Source organism: Apaloderma vittatum, unplaced genomic scaffold (genome assembly GCF_000703405.1).
Source record: "Apaloderma vittatum isolate BGI_N311 unplaced genomic scaffold, ASM70340v1 scaffold8252, whole genome shotgun sequence".
NCBI classification, from domain to species: Eukaryota; Metazoa; Chordata; class Aves; order Trogoniformes; family Trogonidae; genus Apaloderma; species Apaloderma vittatum.
Window position 1 is genome coordinate 18,755 of NW_009703013.1, and position 22,791 is coordinate 41,545.

A 22,791-nucleotide genomic window follows, 5' to 3' on the forward strand; every position below is an offset into this window, starting at 1 on the left:
AAAAAAAAATGCAACACATTTGAACACCAAGGGATTTGCAGTAGAAAATCTGTTAAATTGGAGCTGTTTTTTGAGTTTCAGGGTTAAATAAGTACTGGCCATACCTCAGGGATGCAGGCTACCAAAAATTCTGAGGCAGTCCAGATTCCTAGCTTAGACCAGCACTAGCCAGATTCATATAACACATCATTTAGAAATAAGTTAATTATATGAACTAGATTTTAAATTAACTGTTTCATTTATTCCTCTGAATTCAACATACAAAATCCATCATAACATTTGCTAGAAGTATAAGAAAATCATAGGGCCTTAATCTTTTTTACTATATAGACTTAATTCTGCAGTAACTCAATATTAGATATTTTAGAGTTTATCTTTAAAACCACTGTGAAGCAAGGGTAAATCTGCTCATCTTGAATCCTTCTGCAAATGGTCTGCTCTGGAGGTCATATCAAAGAGATTCTTTTTCCAGCTTAAACCTGTCTTTTCTAAATAGATCTCAACCTGATCTCATTTAATGCATTGATGTCTGGTTTCTTAGTCATTATATTGGCTGTATTACATATCAAAAGGACTCTTGAGAAATTCCCCCGAATTGATAATTCTAATTTCTTATGTATAGCTACTCTATATTCACTCTGAGGACAGCTGTATTGTATGCTAAACCACGAATTGTAAAAATTGATCCCTTTGTATGTAAGTTTGTATTAAATTGAGATATTTTATTTTTTCCTGTTTGTTGCCACACACGGGTTCCTGGTGTCAGTTTGTATTTGGCTGTTTGAGCATATTAAAGTTTTGCTAGTGCTTATGATGTTCTTGCCAAGAGCGCTCTTGCAGCAATCTGCACTAGAACAGTCTTTGTGCCAATTACTTCAAAAAGTATTCTGTTATAAAACCAATTTTTATGGCTACTTTTTCAGGTTGCAATGTGATGATTTCATTTAGTTTCTTCTTTTTCCATTTTTTTAATGTTGCTTTTTTTCAAATGCTTGTACATTTTGGATTATGAAAAAATAATGCAGTGTAGATAGATTGAGTTGTTAATAAGACATCTTAAAAAGGAAAAGGGTTCAAAGGTATTAACATAAAACCTGGCATGTTGAATTGCTAACACTGCATCTATTTAAAGGATACTATTTAATAGTAGGATATTTGGAGCTCTTATAGTGGGGGCTGATCATGGAAACAGAAACTTTTGCAGCTGTATAAAGCAAAGTAAGTGAGAAATTAAAATGTGTAATGAATCAACACAGTATTTCCTGAGCTTATTGTAGGAGACTGATTCCAAGACTGTCAGCTCTACATCTTTTATTTAGAGAAAACCAGCTTGCTAATCCATTGCAATTAATAAATAAATTCAGCACACGAAATGAAGGCATGATAACATATTTTATAATGCAAATGCTTTGATTGGAGGGTCTTGGTCATGCAAGTTTTACAACTGCAGTGAATGCCAATGCAAGGCTGGACCTCAGAATTCTGACCTAAGAGCCATCATGGTGATTAAGATATATATGTGCCCATATACAGTGCGGGACATTGTGCTATGCCATGCTGAACAATAACTGCTGATCTATTAACCCAAGAAATAAAATGGAAATGCTGTTATATAACAGAATGAAAAAATAAGCCATAAATTGAAAGTCCAGTAACATTGATCTAAAGGACTCAAAAATGCTGATAGCAAATATCAGGCTATTAAGATTTGATAACTCTTGAAAAACAACCTACTGTACACTCTTGAGTTTTTTAGTTTTTTTTTTATGACAGCTTTAGGAATTGTTTATCAACAATCATTGTTTATCAACACTCATTCTTTAATACCACAGAGAAGTTGTTGTTTATTCTTTAGGTAACCTTAACCTAGACCCATCTAGATCAGGGAGCATCATATGATAGTTGAAACATGGGCAAGGTCAGGTTTTGTTTTGTCTTTGCTCTTTTGGAGCTTTAGAAGGCTGTCCCTATTCCCTTCCCTTTATTTTATGATCTAGTGAGAGGCAAGTGGGATATAAGAGGCTGGGGAACAAGCAACTTTTTGCGTGAGTGCTCAAACACCAACCTACACAGTAGTACAGCTGTTCCCTGTGGTCTACTTGGACGAAAGTGACTGTGGCTATTGTGCTTGCTGCTGGTCTCAATGTTCCGTATATGCAATAAATAGTATTCTCCTCTGGTCATTTTAAGGATTGAGCCAGAGCTGTGAACTGAGCCTGGCAAGCCAGGGTGTTTGTCATGTGATGTTTGTCTTTAGGCACCCAAAGAGTCTGAGGTCTCGTAAGGATACTTTTTTTAAAAAACCCTAGGATTAGCCTAAATTATGCTTCTGACTGTTTTAAGCAGCAAAATAGCTTTTGAATCTTATTATTTGGAGAGAGTGATATCAGAGGAAAGATGGGAAAAAGCTAGAGTGTCAACAAAAAAATAGTATTGGCTTTTTAACAATAAAATACGTCCTCAGACCAAATATGCTGTTTAAATGTAAATACCATTTCCATTTTCAGGTTGTCTTTTGCAGGTGTATTTGAGGGGATTTGAAATGTACTTGTAGAGGGAAAAGAGGCTATTGACCTTGAAACTATGTATGTGTTACGAATAATGTTCACCCTCCTTGAAATCAGACATATATTCTTTGAATGGGTGCTCAAGACCACAACTCTTAACAGGGGTTCAGGTAGCATTCGGTACATAACTGAATTAAGACCAACTGCATTTTACTTAGAAGGCTGTTTCTCAGGAGTCATGGATTACTACCTAGTCTCTTTTTTTTTAATCCATTAAGGTTCAGAATGCCTCACTGGCAGCTGCACTACATACTAGTTTCCTTTGTTCTGGTGTAGGCATGGTATAATAGGACAAGGTTTGTGTGTAGCAGTATCTTTTATTAGATAGACTACTGTAGTCAGAAAAAGACAAACACTGCCAGCATACAAGCACTTTGTGACAGCTAAAACTGAAGTGGCAAATTTCTGAATCAGAGTTAGAACAATTGCTGTAAGTAGAGATGTTATTCTGCTGTGCTGTCCAAGAGAAAAGGTGGGTGTTAGTAACAAGGGACAAGATGATATAGTGGTCATTTTATAGATGAAAAGAGATAGTAAATCTAGCATTGATACAACAGGAGCATTCATCTGCAAACTTTACCATTCACAACTTTATTATCTAAGGGGTGATCAATCAGCTTTCCAGACATGCAGGAATCACCAAGAGTGGCCATTGGGCATGTGCAAACCACTTTACGTAGCTTGTGCTGCAAGTCCACTGTGTAAGCTAACTATACACATGATGGAGAATTGATCTCTGTGTGCACAGCGAGTTGGATGCATGTGGGATGCATCAAAATTTCTGCTTATGTGGGATCATCCAAAATATTGCAGTTGTAGCGGCTCACTCCTTTTCCAACACCAAACTGTCGTGCTCCATGGGACCTTCTGTTAGGAATACTGCAGGTAAAGCTGCAGACTTTTCTGAACCTCTCTGATCCAAACTGCTGCTGAATAGTAAGTCCAGGCAGGTGATGTGTTGTCAAAAATCTTTCCTGAAGAATGGGAGATCAGGCTTTAGTCTCGGTGAGGATGGGGCTGTGGAATAAATGGCTTCTGCCCACACGAATACACGAGCAAATAGAAATGTTGTAGTAACTACAGTGGGATACAGAGGGGGAAAAAAAGAGAACTGTGGTAGATAAAGAAACCTGTACTGAAGTGTAGACTGATCAGCATGGATATATTTTGATTTCAGAAAAAGGGAATCTTTAAGATACTTCTCTCGGAACTCCACATGTGACAGTGGGCTCTGTTTTCTTTGAAAAGTCCAGAGGAAAGCCCGTTCCCAAATGTTCAGTCTTAGCGATCACCTGAAACCATATAGTAACCCCTTACCTTGTGGAGTGTTAAAATATTTGTTTCGCTAGTGGCAGTGGCATGTTTGGACATGCATGTCCATGTATCTATGAGTGAAGGAGCACACAAGTCTTCAAAGAAATAAATGTAAGAACATGGCTATAGTTTGTAAGATATTTCTTCAGCCAATCTTAGCAGTTCAAATGAATTTTGGTTTAAAGATTCAGGGGTGGATTTTGGAAGTATAAAATAACATCTTTGAAAGACTAAAACAAATATATATATATATTTATATATATATATACACACACATCCTTGTGAATCACAATTATTTCTGTAAAGGGAGATAAATATATGTGTTAGTTGTTCATAGGACAACTAAATTAACATCTAGGCATACAAAGTAAATTAGGATGTTTTCATATGTGACTGTCTTCTCAAAATTTCAGTCTAAGCCATAATTTTAAGGCTTCAAATTTATTATCTCAGTAAGAGAAATGAGGTGGAGGGAGCACTTCTGGCAGTGGTGTGGTTTCAGTCCCATAATAAATTGGCATAGTGATTTACACAGAGAAAATAAATAGTTTAGAAATCTCTTTCTAATGGAAGTTTAGGTTTTGAAGAACACAGAGACATCTGAAAGGTGAAATTCACACATTTTTCGTGCTTGCAGGTTTTTATAGCCTCTGGTAATGCATGTCCTTACTCTGACATTACATGCATGTGAAAAAATGGATGTAATATTTAAAGATGTCTTTTGACAACGAAAGTATTTCCATCTCCAGAGGTGAGATTTAGCTTTAAAAGATGGTGAGCAGGTTCCAGATGTGTTGTTCAATTGCTGGGCTTTCCTTTCCTTAACTATTGACAGAGGGAAGGTTTTATCAAGGTCTCTGTGACGTGCTTGTTTATAATAACTAGACATTAGTAGAGCACATCTAAGTGCTTATTACTAACAGATGACTAAAGAGAGCATATGGCAGGGAAAAGAAATATATATTTGTCCAAGCAATGTGGCTTGTTAACACTCCCACACTCATAAACTGTGTTTATATGTACTTACAATATTTTGCAAATCCCTTTTCTAATCGGCTAAAAATAAAAGCCAAATAACGATTATCTTTTTTTCCCAATATTGGAGTGTTAGGTGACTTGATTTAAAATTTTGTTAACAAAGCAATTAAACACTACAGAATATTTGTATAGTATTTGTTTTTCTTCAGCGTGACATCTTTGCAGCAGTGTATGTGTTATTTTCATTTCACAGTGTTTAAGGTTTTCTTGTTACAGAATGCTTTTTGTTTCATCCACCTGTCTGTCTAAGTATAACTATCATACAACTAGGTTACATTACAAGCAATAACAAAGGTCAGAATGACAGGTCAAATCCTGGTCTAGGTCAGGTCACAAAGTTTGTTTTGACCATAAGATTTTCCTCTACTTCCATAGGATGAAATCACGCAACTTACAACATCTACCAATAAACAGTTTATAAGCAAAAAAGTCTCTAATCTGTTAATGTAATGCAGTTCCCATTAGTGTAAAAAAAAAAAAAGGAGCCACTCCTAATTTAATTTAGGAGATAAATGGAGAAATGCTGGGGAAATCAGTACAACTCTTAACATATAAAGTTTCTGATGATCCCTGTCATTCACCCACCTTTTTTTAATGGAAAGAAGACAGTATCACTGTTTTCTCGTGCTGTGGCATCTAAATATGCCAGTATTCATACAGCATTATTAGAAGGAAGACAATTATAATTCAAAGATGGATTTGGACTGTTGCATGCTTGTCAGAAGAGAGCATTTATAAAGAAAACTGCACAGAAAAAGGTGCATTTACTTTGGTTTTCTGAATATTCCTAGCAAATTTTTGCTAAATATTTACATCTGGGTCCAAGTATCGTCCTTCATAAAACAGTTTATTCTTGCAATTTAGCTTCATTAAAGTCATAATACTGCTTTAGGATATGATAGACTAGTGCTGTGGGATTGAATTATAAAGAGATTAATTTTAGCTACCGGAGATAATTGACCCTATAATTCCTATCACCCCTAATCCCAGTTCAAATGAACCGGTGTTAAAAGTGGCAATACTCACAATGTAGACAAGGTCATGACAGCTAGAATTGTTTTTTACTACCAATTAGGTTTCCCACTTGGTGCATTTGACTAATGCTGTCACAGAAAGGGATTTCAGGCATGGAAATACAGTTACTTTAGAGGCGCACAGGCACTGGAACTGATGGGTGGTTTGCTGTACATTTCCCAGTGTACAGAATCAGAATGCAATTGAGTGCTGACCCCTAAAATTTGAATTCATGTAGGGATTTAGAATATATTTTGATCCATGATAGAGCTAGGAACCAGCTAAATAATTTGAATCTGGAAGCTAAGTCTCCTGAAATTCAGCAATGTTAATATATGGTGGGTCTAGCAGGTTTGGAGCTGTCTCTTGGGGTGAGACTACATCTGAGGTGTATTTCAGATGAGGAATCAGAAAAAAGTAAGGCACTGTCTGAATAGAGAGTTGTTCAAAACCAAATCTTGTTAATATTTAGCTGCAAATGACATGGAAGTTTCAAAAATACAAGGAAGAGATAAATGGATTTCAAGTATGACATATCTTAAAAATTCCCTCAAGTGATAGAGCCAACTTCAAACATATTAGCATAAGGACTCTTACGAAAAAACAACAGAACAACAATACTTTTGCACAGCACGTTCAGTATAAGATTATTTTTCACATTATTACTAGTTATCCATCAGCATTTTTCCAAGCTTTTACAGATTTGAGTTTTTGCAGTAAGCTGAAACTGCATGATAAAAAGAGACAGATAATGATAAAAAGCAGATGTATATGCATGCCTAGCTAGAAGGAGCAAAATATACTATTACTGCCCCTCCTGTGAAGTTAATCCTATTTCTTTTAGCTATTTCTTCATTAGTTAATGAGGTCTTTGGAAAAAAACTAAAAAGTGTGTTTGAAATGGTGGTTTTGCATCCTTGCCTTTAGGAACTTTTTCAAATATTCATAGAATAGTTTGCCTTTGGAAGATGCATTAAGTATGAGTTTAGACAATAATTACTTCAAATGTGGGTGGTCAGAAACCTGCAACTGAAATGGACAAACACAGCAGTTGATCACTTTCCTCATTCAGATTCACCACACTGGATGGATTCAAAATATTAAATAGTGAAGAAAGGAGATATTTTAATGATTAGGTTAAAAAAAAAAAAAAGAAACAAACTTCAAGGCTTAGATCACAGATCTGCTGGCATGAATTAGATTTCAATTTGGATGCACTTTGTGGTTTGCAGTTTTTAATGAAAGATTTTCTCACTTTCTGTTAACAATCGATTCCAGATCAAAAGCAAAGAGTTTGCTTGCTGTCTGTGCAAGATAAGTATCTGTGGATTTATAACTACACCCCATCTCACCAACGTCTCTGTTGGCCTCTGGGTAGTGAGTGTGGGGTAACAGTGAAAGGAGCCCTTGTCTCCTGGAAGCTGCCTTCTCTCCACGTTGGTATTGTAACACGCTCTGAGGGTGAAAATGTAGGAGAGTCCACAACTGCCAGTTCTTATGGCTCTCTTTCCCACGACTACAGGAACTGCAGTCTCCATTTTCAGTATGTTATCTGGTATTAGTGCTGTATTTATATTTTTTATTCAAAAAAACCAACCCCTATATTTATCCACAGAGCTTCTGAAGGAGTGAAACTGGAAGTGGAGAATTATTCTTTTCCCAGAATTTCAGCTTACTCCATTTCAGGAAGCATTCTTAGAATTTCACTCTCCAGGGGTACAGTTTTATCTCCCCAGCATCTCCTGGCATTATTTTGTGCGTAGAGAAAGAAACCATCCAGCCTCAGAACTTTCCATACATACCTAGTGTACTAGACAGAGGCATTGCATGTCTACCGGCTCTTAGAAAGCTTGCTGTGGATGCAGAAACACCATCCTGCAGCTGAGCCCATTGATCACTTCTAGGCTGTTGCTTCTCAAAGTGCCAACCACAAAGAAGTAATTCCAGGCTGGGAGCAGTGTCTCCATGGTGTTGCTGACTAGCAATTCAATTAAATCCATTCTGGAAAAGTTTGAAGACTGCTGATCTTTTTTGCCAAATGTTGTAAAATTGATATTTTATTAATTTCTGCTGTCATTATTTTAGTTTCATCCCCCTCTCTATTTTCCTGTGTTGAATTTCCAGTGGTTTTTTTCTTCTTTCTTTCTGTAACAACCACCACTACAAAAATCAATATCACAGGAGTTCTGAGGTTTTCATTTGATGAATGTGAAGCATTTGTCTGTTATGTTCTTGTCTTCTTCTTTTGCCGTGAGGACATAGAGGACGTGTTGACAGCCAATATTAATAAGCTTAACACTAATACTGGCAGTTACTTAGTACAATTTTTGGCTGTCTTAAGTGGTCTATAGGGAATAGTAATGCTATCCTTTAAAAGAAACTGATGTCACAGATGCATCCAGAATTCACTGGAGTTTCTTTTATTTTTATTTTTCAGGTGATTCATATAACAGGCCGGTTACGTCTGAGAGTGTCACTGTCTCACGGACGGACAGTGCCCAGCCAAATCATGGGACTTGTTGTCGTTGCTCATGCTTTGCCACCTCCTACAATTAATGAAGTCAGGATTGACTGCCACATGTTTGTCACTCGCGTGAATATGGACCTCAATATCATTTACTGTGAAAATAGGTACAGCTTTTAGCTCCTTTTTTCTTTCTTTTACCTGTGTATGTTCTTTGTTCCATGGGTTTGGCAAAAACTTTTGAAATTTTTGACTCCTGCAGTGTCATCCTGGTGTTGTATGGGACCATTGAATTCAGTCTTGTAATCATCTTCATTTTCATTACATTCTTAGAGCATAAAGGTGAATTAAAAACTATACTTTACAGGACATGTCACTGGAATAGGGAAGGATAGGCTAGGAAAGATTCTCTCTCAGAGAAGAATTCCCTACTTCTTACAATCTCTCACTGTTCCTCTCAAAGGCAAGTTTTAGGACTAGGCATACGTCAGGCAGACCTGCATGGCTGTTCTTATGCTCACCCATCCTCCTCGCCACAAGTCTTTCTCTCTGAAATTTTAAAGTTTTCCATTTTTCGACTAATTTGCAGATTTCAGCACATCATGCTCAGTGTTTAGTGGAACAGAAGCACAGATGGCCTAGATAGTAGGCTAGAGAGGTGGGATAAGTTGCAGTAAGAGGTGGGAAAACCGTAGAGTAAAATTGGTTAAGGGCGTGCTAGGAAAGACAGCAGTGAAATGGGAACAGGTGTTGAGGAGTTGGTTGAGGAGGGGTGATGTTAGATGTGATAGTAACAAGTTATCTAGGAAGGTGGAAGATAGGATTTGAATTCATCTGTCTGCTCCCTGGGGGCTGGTAGCAATGGGAGCTCCCCATGAGAGTCTGCTGGGGAAGGACCTGGCAGCCAGGGCTGGTTCCACCACCCCAGCCAGGAGCAGGGGACCCAGGGGGTCCCTGGTATCCAACACCTCCCTGGGGATGGGCCCAGGCCAGGGCAGGACATGGACCGAGCCTGGCTGAGCAGGCCTCATGGCTGGGCAGGGCTATGGGGAGATGGAGCAGCATCACTGGGGCAGAGGCTAACATGGGGTCCTGGACCATGGGTGGGAACCCCAAGGGGTTGAAATGTGGTCCTAGGCCATGGGCAGGGTGGAGGGAGCCATGGGAAGTTGAAATGGGATCCTGGGCTGTGGGCAATGTGTGGTAAGGCCCAGGGTCAAGATGATTAAAGCTTATTGGTGCATTCAGGCCACTGAAAAATAAAATCTAGGTAATGCTATTTAGAGCAGACTAAAGATATCTGAGAAACAAGATATAAGTAATAAAGAAGTTTGGATCCATTGATGGAAAAGTTTGGAAAAAAGGAAAGGTGATGCAGCCAAAGGAAATTTTGTAAAGGGGACCTATCATCAAAAACAGGAACAAAAAAATGACTAATGCAAGCTTTTCATGTGACAGCAACTGTGGCATATTATAAGTTAAGAGTGAGATCTCTCTGATATGAGTAATCATAATTGTTCAGTCAGAATGGAATACGTATTATCAGGATAGCTCATCAACATAAACTTTTATGCAAAGGGATATATTCAAATGCTTTTTTGAATCAGGGCCATAATTTAAAATAGTGTTGGATTTCACTTATGAGGTTACCTTTGCTGTCATGTTGCTGAACTGTCACAATAGTATTAATATTATCTATCAGAGAGAACACTTCATCTAAACTTCCAAAGCATTATCTAAAAGACAATATATTATTCTCAGTTTTAAATTTGGAAAAATTGCTCCATAGAAAGTGGCTTGCACAAGGTCACAGAGAAAGCTGATTACAGTATGAAATTTTGGGCTGAGTTTTTGTGTGTGACTGTACCCAGTGAGGATATAGAGTCTGTATAATCTGGCAACTGGTGAGAGGGCTCTGAAGATCGGCAGTAGGATCTAGAAGAAACCTTTTGCCTTAGTCTTTAATTTGACTGTGACCTATCTGAGTAGTAATGGAAAGCTGTTACCACTGCAGAGCTCTTCTAATGGCCTCTGTGAAATGAGCTGCTGGTGTCTGTCCAGTTCCTAATGAACAGGTTTCCTTTTAAAAAAAAATCAACCTGCACTTACTGTTGCCTTCACTGGCAACCTCAATTAAAAAACCAACCAAACAAACAAACAAACAACCAAAAAAAAAACACAAAAAAAACCCCAGGAATCGAATGTGAAAAATGAACTATTCTGTCAGGTCAAGTATGATAAGAATTTGTGGACCATGTTAGAAAGATTTATACTTTCTCTGCTCTCAGTTTGACCAAACAACCAAACAACCAAACAAACAACCAAAAAAAAAACCACAAAAAAAACCCCAGGAATCGAATGTGAAAAATGAACTATTCTGTCAGGTCAAGTATGATAAGAATTTGTGGACCATGTTAGAAAGATTTATACTTTCTCTGCTCTCAGTTTGGCATTTTCATGAGCTCTAAACTGTATATGTGTTTTCTTTAATTAAACATTTTTCTCAAACCTTCCTTTTATGTTCATGTAGCAATATGACTTTCAGATGCCTGAGAAAGGGATCACAGAAAAGTGTAAAATGCATCATGTGTGGAGTGCTGATTGGTAATCACTTAGAAAGAGCTGATAGCACATGGTAAACTGGCTAACTTATGCAAGTGTTGAGCTTAGTAATGTCTTTAATTCATTAAGGTGAAGACAACATTACAAAGCAACTTTTCCTTGTTTGTGAAGGATTTTGCCTCATATGCTAGGGTGGAATGCTTGTGATGGTACTTGAATTTATTTTGCATTACTTCCATTTTAACCCCCTGTGTCATTGTTAAAAATGGTTTATAAAAGGAATTTCACAAAGTAGAAATACTTCAGCTGGGTCTGAGGGGTGAATGTTAGCTCACTGAGGCAGAGGAGTTTCCACTGATGGAAAATGGAGTAAGATTGACAGGACTTGGATTTCATAGCAGGTACAGAGCAGCATATGACTAAAAGCTGAAGGAATGGAAAGAAAAGAAGAATGGAAAGAATTAACTGAACAGCTGATTGAAGCTGTCAGATGAATTATCTGGGCATTTGCCAGGGCCATTCTCTGAGTTGAGGAAGTTTGAATCTCTTTTCTGGGACTATAGAAAAGGAGATAAGTATCCCATCCTGAGTATATGGGCTTGACTCCTGGCACTTGCGGGCAGCCGGGAAATTCTTTGCGGTGCCGCAATAAAGCAAGCACAACATTGATGAAAACAGAGAAAAATGGATCCATGCTGGGGAAGCTGTAAGCACTATTTATGGAGCAATGGGGAGTTACTGGCAACTGCAGGGAGTATGGAGCAGAAGCCATGCTGCTTAACTGAAATGAATGCTCACAATGGACCATTGGATCAGCAGGGGTGAGACCAATAGTACTGCGAGTTTTCCAAGCGGTTGCAACAGCAGGGAGCAGGAGAGACATTACTCAAGTCTTTGGGTGCATCTTGTTACTTTCCTCTGAATTAAGAGATCTGCATCAGAATCCTGGACTCAGTTCACAAACTAGTCAGCAGTTAGCTTCCCTTTGAGGCAAGATCTGTTAGGTAGTACACTGGCTATTTCTAACCATATTCTGTTATGAGAGTGTTAAATGGGGATATAAAAGTTTGTTGCCTAAAATGTGGTATGTTGATCCATGTTTGTTTTCCAAATTTGGATTTGTATCTAAACATCACCATCTACTCTAAAATAGTATAGAATTTATTAGTCAGTGGAGGGAGAAAGAACCTGCAGAGGACACATCATCTCAGCGGTGATAGGTAATTAAAAGCAAAATAAAGAAACTGCTAGTAGAGTACAGTATCAGTCTGTGTATTTTCAGTGTCAACTGTTAGCAATTGGGGGACATCTGGAGAGAGCCTATAATGCATTTTAATATGGACTGCTGTGTGCCCAAAAGGAAATAACACAGTGAATATGGTGTTTTCCAAATGAAAGTTTGGCCTATTGGTCATGACAGTGGTTGTGTATAATTCCTTCAGATATGCAGAAACAGTCCTTTGTAAAGAGCCTCAAGTCTGCAGAATTGAATATCTGCAGAATTTTGTCCATGCTGTACCATATACCTACCTTTAAATTTCAGTCATATTAACAGTCCTGTAAGTCAGTGGAACCACTGATCTGCTCAAAGGTAAGCCTGTGCTTATGTTTTACAGGATCAGATCTGTGTGTACAGCAGAACACAGTTCCTACCCATCAATCTATTGCCTTATTGTGTCAAAGGGCTTGGGATCCACAAGATCTGTCTTCTGACTAGTGCTCTAAGATATACTTTATTATTTCTTTCTTTTCACCATGCCAATTATGTGTTTTCCATCTTTGGTACCTTTGATATAAATGTAAGTGTCCTGTTTGATGTAATTTTTTTGCTTCTGGTTTTGGTGTCGTTGCTTGACAGTGATTATCACTTATATCTGGATATTCTTTCTGTTTCTTCTTCCACTTTTTTCATCAAAAAAAAATTCCTAGGCTCTTCATATTTCTGTTTGAAACAGCTTTTTCTTAGTATTACAGAATCATAGAATCATTTAGTTTGGGAAAGACCTTTAAGATCATCAAGTCTAACTGTTAACCTAGCACTCCCAATTCCACCGCTAAACCATATCGCTAAGTGCCACATCTACATGTCTTAAATACCTGCAGGGATGGTGACTCCACCACTTCCCTGGGAAGCCTGTTCCAGTGCTTGACAACCCTTTCGGTGAAGAAACTTTTCCTAATATTCAATCTAAACTTCCTCTGATGCAACCTTAAACTTACTGGATTCAGAATCTGCTTCCACGTTCGCCTTGCTATGTTTGTTTTCATCTGTGAAGACTTTACACAAACATGCTGCTGCAGAGAAGCAAAATACAGCTGAGTCAAATTTACCAGAGAGGGATGCAGAATGATCGTCTTGCGCGTTAGCCCTGTGAACTGCAGCACGTGTACAGCCTGAGTACATCACAGGGCAGCAGCCTGCCTAGACAGTGCCTCTTTCTACTAGTCTGAGCAGGGTGGGATTTCTTCTATGCAGTCTCGAAGCAGAGCCACTTCCTAACAGAAAACACACACTTCTTGCACCAGAGAAGAGACAGGAAAGTGTATCAATGAGGAGAGTGTAGACACGAGATGAGGAGAGACTCGAATTCTGGTTCCTGCTTCATGCACTGTTTATACACTTATTTTAGTATAAAAAGATAATATACAGTCCAGGGGACAAGAACCTTTAATTCTCAGACTTCCTTCCTCTGGTGAGGGTTTTTATCACTTGCCAAAGATCCCAGGTCATTTGTTTCCCAGCCCATAATTCACTGTGCAGCCAAAGTGGAGGAGCCCAGTAGGAGGGATAGGAAGTCCCACTGGCACCATTCTAGACTTGTCTTTATTGTGGTGAGTTGTGTCCTCTCTGAGAAAGTAGGGGAGGTGCTTTTCAACTGTGCTTTATGATAAACATTAGACGGGTCTCCCGTATTTGGTTAAGTGTTATAACTACTTCACAGGTGTTTGAAAGTGCACATCCTTCAACCTGCTCTGCTATGAAAGTGAGAAAAGGCTGTTGTAGTTTGTGCTGAATTTCATTTGACAAATTTTACTAGCAAATTCAAGTCTGCTGACTTTACCTGAGATGTTTTTCAGGATTGTTTTTTGCCACATTTTCGTATAACTGAGACAAACACCAGTGCTGCTGTGGTGCTGTCTAATGCTTCTGTTCTCCTTCGGTCTTTCTGGTCTGTGCATTGTCTCTGTCTCAGATACCCAGGTAAACACAGCTCTTTTAGTCATGCCCCAGTGGCTGTGTTCACACCCTCTGCCTGGTAGGAACCCCTCAGACCTATGCAGTTTGGTCTCTAGTTTAGCCTTCTAGTTACAACGCCCTTAACTGGATGGCAATTATTTAGAATTACAGAATAGCATCATAGAATTGTTTAGGTAGAAAAAGACCTTTAGGATCATAAAGTCCAACTGTTAACCTAGCACTTCCAAGTCCGCTGCTAAACCATGCCCCTAAGTGCCACATAGACACATCTTTTAAATACTTTTAGGGATGATGATTCTGCCACTATCCTGCGCAGCCAAGCCATCAACAGCCAGTTGCTCCAGGATAATTGGGTGGGAAACTGTGGATACCCTACATTTTACAGTTAGCTGGCAGCGCTGCGTTGCGGGATTAAGACTTTTGTCCTTGAGCTCTTTTCTAAACAAGTACATAACTCTTGCTTGCTAATAATGAAGAGAGACCCTGACCAGCTAAGTATAGCTCGTGTTGGGAGTTTGTCCGTGAGAATGAACAGATAAGATGCTTTTTGTACACAAGATGTGCATGGGAGTGAACGGGAGAGATGATCAAAATAGACCGGGGAAAGTGTGTTCTCCCTGTGTTGTAAGAGAGTGATTGAAGGAGTACATGAGCTAATAGCAACCCTGGCTGCATAGTCTGGTCTTTTGTTTGTAACCCACAAATAGTGCTTCGTGCTAATAAGTATAAATATGTGTGCCTGCTTGCAATAAAGCGAATTCCATTTTCCACCATCTTGGAGTTCGTGCGTGCTTCTCCACAGGAAACACTGTCAAAGGGTTTACTAAAGTCCAGGTAGACAACATCCACAACCATTCTCCCATCAGCTAAGTGCATCACCTTCTCATAGATCAGGTCAGTCAAGCAGGACCTGCTTTTCATAAACCCATGCTGACTGTGCCTGATCATCTGGTTGTCCTGTACATGCCAAGTGATGGCACTCAGCAGGATCTGCTCTATGACCTTCCTCAGCACCGAGGTAAGCCTGACAGGCCTGTATTTCCCTGAATCCTCCTTCCAGACCTTCTTGTAGATGGATGCCACATTTGCTAACCTCCAGTCCACTGGGACCTCTCCAGTTAGCCGAGACTACTGATAAATGATGGAAAGTGGCTTGGTGAGCGCTTCGGCCAGCTCCCTCATATCCTAGGGTGGATCCCATCTAGACCCAGAGTGTGTGTCTAAATGTGGTGCTGCAGTTCACTGAGCATTTACCCTTGGAATATGGGAGCTTCATTCTGTTCCCTGTCTCTGTCTTCCAGCTAAGGGGGCTGAGCACCCAGAGGACAACTGGTCTTAATATTAAATTATATCTTGCAATTGTGAAGACTTGGGGACTTAACCCCAATCACTGCAGTGTATTTCAAGCCCTAAAAACTTACTCTATTTCCAGAAAACAGACATACTTTCAAATTCTTGAGTGAGCAAGGCTTTTTTCAATTGTTTTGCTGGTTTTTGTACATCATTTAAGGGCATTGACATCTTGACACTCCATGACAGAAGTCTACACACCCACACAGACACACGCACGCAGACATACACACACAGACACATGCACACAAAGGTCTGCAGAATAGATTTTAAAGTTTCTATGTGCAATAAACAACAAAGTCCCAGTTGAAAGGGCCCAGAGTGAAAGCTGAGCTCCCAAATGAATTAAACTAAAAAAGATAACACCCTGAGGCATCTTTATGTCTCAGCATTTAAATTATATCCCTTGAAATATCAGTTTGGACTTGGTGCCAAGAAATGGTTGAAGAGCTTTTTCATGAATATACCCAATAGAAGACCAATCTGTTAAAATGAAATGTGTCTCTAATCATTTAGTATAAACATAACATGGTTTCACTTTATTTTGTAACCTTGAATCATCTTGGACTTTTAATGAGGATTTTGGATTGTTGCTAATGCTTTACAATTTCATGGAATTATATTGTCTTGGTGTTGTGCTACGGGGAGAATATGCACTAGAATTTAACTTTCCACTTATTTAAATGGATAAAATTGTTTCAAGGATTCTTTTAATACTATTTTCTTTTTTTCTTTTTTTTTGTTTGAGGCTGTGTCTTGTTTGCACAGATGTTCCATTCAAACTACTATAGTAGTGAAAAAATTTTTAGCAGATTTAATTTTCTGAGTCATTTGACAGTCCTTCTTTTCTTTCTTGAATTATAGGCTGTATTTTTTTTCCTTTTTAGGATTAGTGATTACATGGATCTGACCCCTGTAGATATCGTAGGAAAGAGATGTTACCACTTCATTCATGCTGAAGATGTGGAAGGCATCAGACATAGTCACTTAGACTGTAAGTACTTCCGTTTTTGTCAAAATAGTCTGGTACAACACTTGATTGTTGCTGAACTACTATTTATATTCCATGGCTGGGGGTCTTCATCTTGCACCTGCTTTTTGCATCATGGGGTTTCATAGAGGGTGGCTCAACTATAACTTTTTATGTGATTTATTTTCAAGTCTTTTTATAGACGTGTAAGATCGTTCACATATGTCGAAATAAAAAATTATATTTGTATTAGCGGAGTTTGTAGCAGCTGTTCATTTCCACATGCTATGTGTAAATATATCTTCAAAGAGGTATTGCTTAGGTGAGAAACTCCCTTCCTAGCATGAGGAATGGACTCGTCCCTTATTTTTTTATTTCTGAGTCATAATGTGGAGGTCAAAAGCTACAGCATATTTGAGATTTCACCAGGTTTTTCAATACAGAGCTGAGCTATAGCTCTACCAGTGTTTTAACAACCCTGTGTGTTAACATCTAAGTGGCCCCCATCCCTATAGCATCTAGTCCCTGTTATTTGCACTCGAGTAGTCTCTGATCAGGGTAAGGATAACAGAAGTGCAAAAAGGGTAAAAGAGACAAACCTTACCAGAGAGCATGTGCATATGTCTGTGTATGGGGGAAGGGAGATCCAGCTCCATTCCTTGTAATTAAACTCTCTGTACTCCTCTTATTAAAAGCCATAGGGCCTAATTCTATTCTTGTTGAGATCTGTTGACTTCAGTGATGATGCTCCTGATATACTCTGGTGCGAAAAGAGAATTAGGCCCATAATCTCTAATTTATCTGTGCCTGCAGTGAAGCCAGATAATACTTTGGAAGTTTCAGTGACTGGCTGCATTTATGATTGACTTGTATGTTTTTCTTAATGCAAAGTACTATCTGCAAGCTGCCTTTTAAATTCAGAGTCCCAGATTTGAATAACTCTTCTCCCCCTGCATCATGTCCTGCTAGCATTTCCTAATAAAAGGGTAGCAACCCAAATACAGCCACATTTAATTCGCTTTTACAAAACTATATGATTGCAATGGAAGGTGGTATAAATCTTCAGACCAAAAGTACCTTGCTTGATCTGCAAGGGAAGATAGGAGGATAACTGCAACTGGAAAGCTGGAGAACCGGGACAGCCTCTATGATAATACATGGCAGCCAACCCCAGTGTCAAGCTCCGTAAAGCTGTCAAATACTCCCTGAAGTTTCTAGAAGGTAAAGTGCATTTGCCATAAGAAGGTCAGGTGTTAGATACATTTCTGTGGAAGAAAAATAAAATCTAAAATTATAAACAAAGTAATTTTGCATCATTTATATTTTGAGCATTTAATATCCAGGAGAATATATCAGTTGCTCAGAAATGAAGGAACAAATTCAGAAACTTACTTGGTGATCTTGAAACTGGAAGTCAAAAATGACAAGTTGCACTTCCACTGCACTATCTGACTGAGGAAATAAAAGATATTTATGACTCAGACTTAACATACCACCTGGCAGAGATGAACATCCCATTTGAAAAAGACCTTAATCTTCTGAATGACCACTTCTCTGAAACAGAATATGCTTTATGAAACATTCATCTTCAGAAAGCTTAAGAGACCTATGCAGACAGCATGAGTGCAGTGTGGTCCAGTGTACAAGCACTGGACTAGGACTCAGGAGACCCTGGAGACAGGAATGACTTCTACAAAATCACTTCACCTTACTGTGTTCCTGTTCTCAGTGTATGTCCAGTTTAACTGATTGAATTGCAAGCTTTATAAACACAGGGGCTTTCTCCCATTATCAGCATCCTGCTCAGTGGGATTCCAACTTGGTTGTGTGGCTATAGCCTAATTATTCTTGCTAAGCTAATATTTTTTTCAGTAGATGAGGCTGATGACATCTTGTATCTATAGTTGTTCTCTTGGGTTATAGGAACAAGGTGCTCATAGAATCATTCAGGTTGGAAGGGACTCTAGGACGTTATTCCTACTTCGTGTTCAAAACAGGATCAACACTGATTCAAAGCATTTGTCTTTTCATGTTCAAAGTCATGTTCTGGGTGAAAGATCTTCAAGTTTAAATTAGACTTGGGAATAGCTCAGGAGGCACACCTGTCCATTATAAGTCCTGCAGAAGCTGAAGTAATTCATATATTTGCCCAGAATGATGCTGAACTTTTCTAGCATTTGGAAAAACAACTTCACAAAAAAAAAAAAAAAAAAAAAGAAAGAAAACATACCCCCCCAAAGTACTTCATAGGAACTTGTACATCCTAGAAAATCAAGTTCAAATTAAACTAGAAAGAGAAAATCCTGCTAGTTTAGTTCAAATAAAATTAGAGCTATAATTCAGGAACTTGCAGACACTGGCTATAGAAGGTAAAATCCAACAGAACTGCAATTTCCCAAAATAGACAATGCAGGAGATTTGCCAGTACAGCATAGGAAATAATTACTTGACATTCCAATGGGGAAAAAAAAAAGGCAATATTATGCAATATTTTGAATAGGAGCTCAAAGTTTAAGTAATGGTTAGAAAGCCCTATTAAAAAGTAGACTTGAAAAAGCAGCCAACCTAAAAGGTTGTGTTTCATGGAGGACTGCAGAATGCAGCTAAAAATCTTGATTGATTTTTACAGGAGAGAAAATATGTTTTAAAGTTTAAATCAAGAAGAATCACAAATTGCAGTGGTAGATTAAAGGGTAAAAAGAAACAAAAATAAAACTACTACTCACCCTATTCGCTGACAGGATATCAGAAAAAATGGAAAAAGTAAGACCAATACATCCTGCCTTCTCATCCAGGTTATTCAAAGACATCAAAGAGGAAAACAAGCAAAGAAGATGTTGCACAAAATCACACAGAAAAAATCAAGAGGGCTGTTGATGGCTTCAGATCATAGCAGCCCATTACAAACTTTGAAAAACAGGTCTTGTTAATGTTATCTCAGATAAAAGAAGACAAAAGCAGTTTCAGCAATGGGACCGTAACAAATATAATGGTGAAGAAGGTCTGATGGAGTATAGCAGTGACAACAGTCTTTTGTAAGGAAACTGCTGCCCTAATGAAAGGTCAGTTACAGTGAATGGAAAAGCTTTCATTGGCTTCATGGACATGGGGATTATGCCCTAAAAAAGCAAATTTATATGGACTAAAATTCTGACCCCAACGAAGTAAACAGCAAAAATTCCATTAGGTTCAGTGGAGTCAAGATTTCTACTTAGAGATTTATGTTAGTTATAGCTTGATGCCATTGTGGATTAATAAAACATTCACACTCTAACTCCAGATATGCCTGCATTTATTCCAACACAAAAATACGTGGTGGTGAACTCACAAGTTGTTGAAGCATTGTGTTTTGTATTTTCTTTTTCAAACAGAAACAAAACGTTTAGGGATATTGTTCTGTCTTGTTTCATTCAAGCTTTCAATGATCATGCTTTTTTACTAATCTCCCAGACAATTATTCGGTGTCACAATTCAGTCTGTTTCCCATTTTATCATGCTTCGTAATTTCAGAAGCTTGGGAAGCTTCTCCTTTGTTCATGTTCACCAGGTTTGTTGAACGAATTACTGGTAGAATCCTGATAGGTATCACTTAACATAGTGTTCTCTAGCCTGTACACTGTCCAGCATCATGGCTGAGCTGTTGGCTCAGCTGACACGCAGCGACTGGCTAAGCAGCAACCATTTGTAATGAGTCTGAGCCCTCAAAAACTGCAGCTGTAGCTGCCCCCTAGCTCAGATGCAGTCCTTTATCCTAGGGCTTTGTTAGGGTATGTGGCATGAAAGAGTTGAAGGTGAATGTTTCACATTTTCTTGTTATACATCTAAAACTATCACCCTAGAAAGACCACTCATACCCCCAGTTCTAATTTACTGCTTGTAAGAATGGGGAAGGTGGTCAGATCCTCTCTTTTTACTTACCTCTGCACAGAAACATTGCAGGGTTGAACTGCATGTCAGGCATAGGGCAGTTCATACACTTGCACCAAGCCATGAGTCCCTGCATGGATAGCATTGTCCTTGTTCCAATGACAAAAAAATGTCCCTGATTTTAAAGCTAGCAGGATACACTTTATGTCAAATCAATATCAGAAATCAAGCAGATTAATAAAGTTACTCTTGTATCAGTCTTAGCACTGTCTGTAGAGCTCAGTAAGGGCAACTGACACTCGCTGCTCTTGGTACTACGATGCTGTGCGTATGTTCTTCCCTTTGGTTCACACTGTTATCATACAGAGGCCTCTAACATCCTTTTTTGATTTAAGAAGTGTATTTCTTGCTAAGAATGAATGGATGTCGTATGATGTAGGAGTATAGAGCTTCCATTTAATTGAAAAAAAATTATGATCTTCACTGAGCATCAAGTACTTTATGTTACTATTCAGTGAAGGACATTGAGAAAGCCGGAAGGATAAAAGTCAAGACCTCTGAAGGCAACTTTTGGACAAATATAGAACAATATGCCGCCGTTTGAAAATTAACGTATTACTTTTAAGAAAACTGTCACAAGTATATATTGTTATACAATATGTGCTTTTTCATTCTGGAATCCTAATTGAGGTCTAAATTCAGAAACCTGACACTGACAAAAAAGGTATTTGTTGTCCTCAGCTATTGCTTAGAAAATACCATCCTGTTTCTTCAGGATTTGATTTACAGCTACAAGAAATACAATTCCTCGGGAACAGTGAGCCAGGGCAGTTCATTTCCCATAAAGCAAAGGTCTCTGATGAGTATGTTTGGTAACACTCCCTCTGATCTACTTTATCTGGTTTCCAGTGGTTAGAATAATCCAGTCTTTCTGAAAATAAACTGTTCCACATTCACCTTTTTCATGGCTCCCCTGTTTTTCCATGGATATTACCCCCTCAGTCTGCTTTTAAATCAGTTATATATTCATGATTTCTTTTATGTCTGTGCAGTAGGAAAATCCTATTGCTGTACAAAATATTGCTTAGTGGTTTAGCCTACCAGCTGTAGTTGAACTAACCCTTTTAACTTATGCACATCAGTTATAATTTTTTATTCTCTTAATAACCTCAAACACATGAAAAACAAATAGAATGAGTTGATAATTTCTAACAGTAAAATACACTTCACATATTTTGCTATCATGCTGTGGAATAACTCTGCAATGTCAAGTAGCACACAATTAGTAAAACTGTAGGGGGAAAAAAAAGAAGTGTTTTGATCCTGAGGAATTTTTATCCTAATCAGATCGAAATTTCAATGCTCTTGTAGTGCTTAATATCTTCAATCACCAAAAAAAATCAAACTGATTCCAATGTCAGGTTTTGCATTCTGGGACTGAAATAAAATGCTAAAATATACAAATGAATCTCATGTTTGTACAAGTTTATTATCATCACTAAAAAGCAAGATTGATTCTAAATTAGGCTGATAGAATGTCTGGTGTTGAGCTAATTCTTAAACCAAGCCCTCCTGGCATCCTGATGGCAGTCTAGTGTGTTTTTTCTTCAAAGTATTACAGGAATGTTGATCTGACCAACTGCACAATCTTCCTCTCAGTCCATGCTATGGACCAGCAAATATTTCTGTATTTGAGACTGGCATCCTTATGTCCTTTTATGTGGAGATAGTGGTGATAGAGCAAGACGAGGGAACAGTTGATAAGAAACTAGAAAAAATGGAATCATCTGAAGAAAATATTTGTTGATTCAAACGAGGCAAAAAAAGGAGCATGGACTTTGTTTTAGCCCATGCCTAGTGTTTGTTTTTCAGTCTTAATGAATCCTAAGAGATGTGCACCGAACCAAGAGCGTTTGTTTCTTTTCTTTTAGCCATGATCTGAAATCCTGCAGATGTTATGTTTGCTCCTGCAAATGCTTCTTTGGGTTATGAGAGATGCTGGTCTGTCTAGCTTAATTTCTTTGTCTGCTCTCTGACCAAAGCCAGTTACTTTAGAAGGGGGAAAACACTCTGCGATATGCAATTACCTCCACCTTGCACTCTTCTCCATAATGCACTGTTAACTCATGGTTGGTTCATTCCTTGAAAGATGAGAATTTATACCACTGCTTACATTTCTGTTTCAACAGTTGTAACTATTGTAATATTTTATATTCTAGTTATCCATATAAATATTCAGATATCATTTTAAAACTCAATAAATTTCTAATCTTCATGTTATTTTGTGGCTAAATTTTTCACATACAAATTGCGTGCTATTGGACAAATGCTTTTTCTATGTAAAGTATGTAAGAGCATTTACCAGCAGTATTGAGTCTTTTGGGCAGTAAACAAACCAGAAAACTGTACAAAGCTAAAACTTTAAGTTACTTAAACCATCAGCTGC

General features: G+C 38.3%; 1 protein-coding gene across 1 annotated transcript in view; it reads left to right on the forward strand.

The window, feature by feature from the left end:
* Nucleotides 1–22,791, forward strand: part of NPAS3 (neuronal PAS domain protein 3) — a 57,153-nt gene that overhangs the window by 17,065 nt on the left and 17,297 nt on the right. The window contains exons 2-3 of the mRNA XM_009864443.1: nucleotides 8,371–8,564; nucleotides 16,396–16,502. Of these exons, the coding sequence (XP_009862745.1) occupies nucleotides 8,371–8,564; nucleotides 16,396–16,502 (301 nt within the window). The remainder of the gene's footprint in view (nucleotides 1–8,370; nucleotides 8,565–16,395; nucleotides 16,503–22,791) is intronic.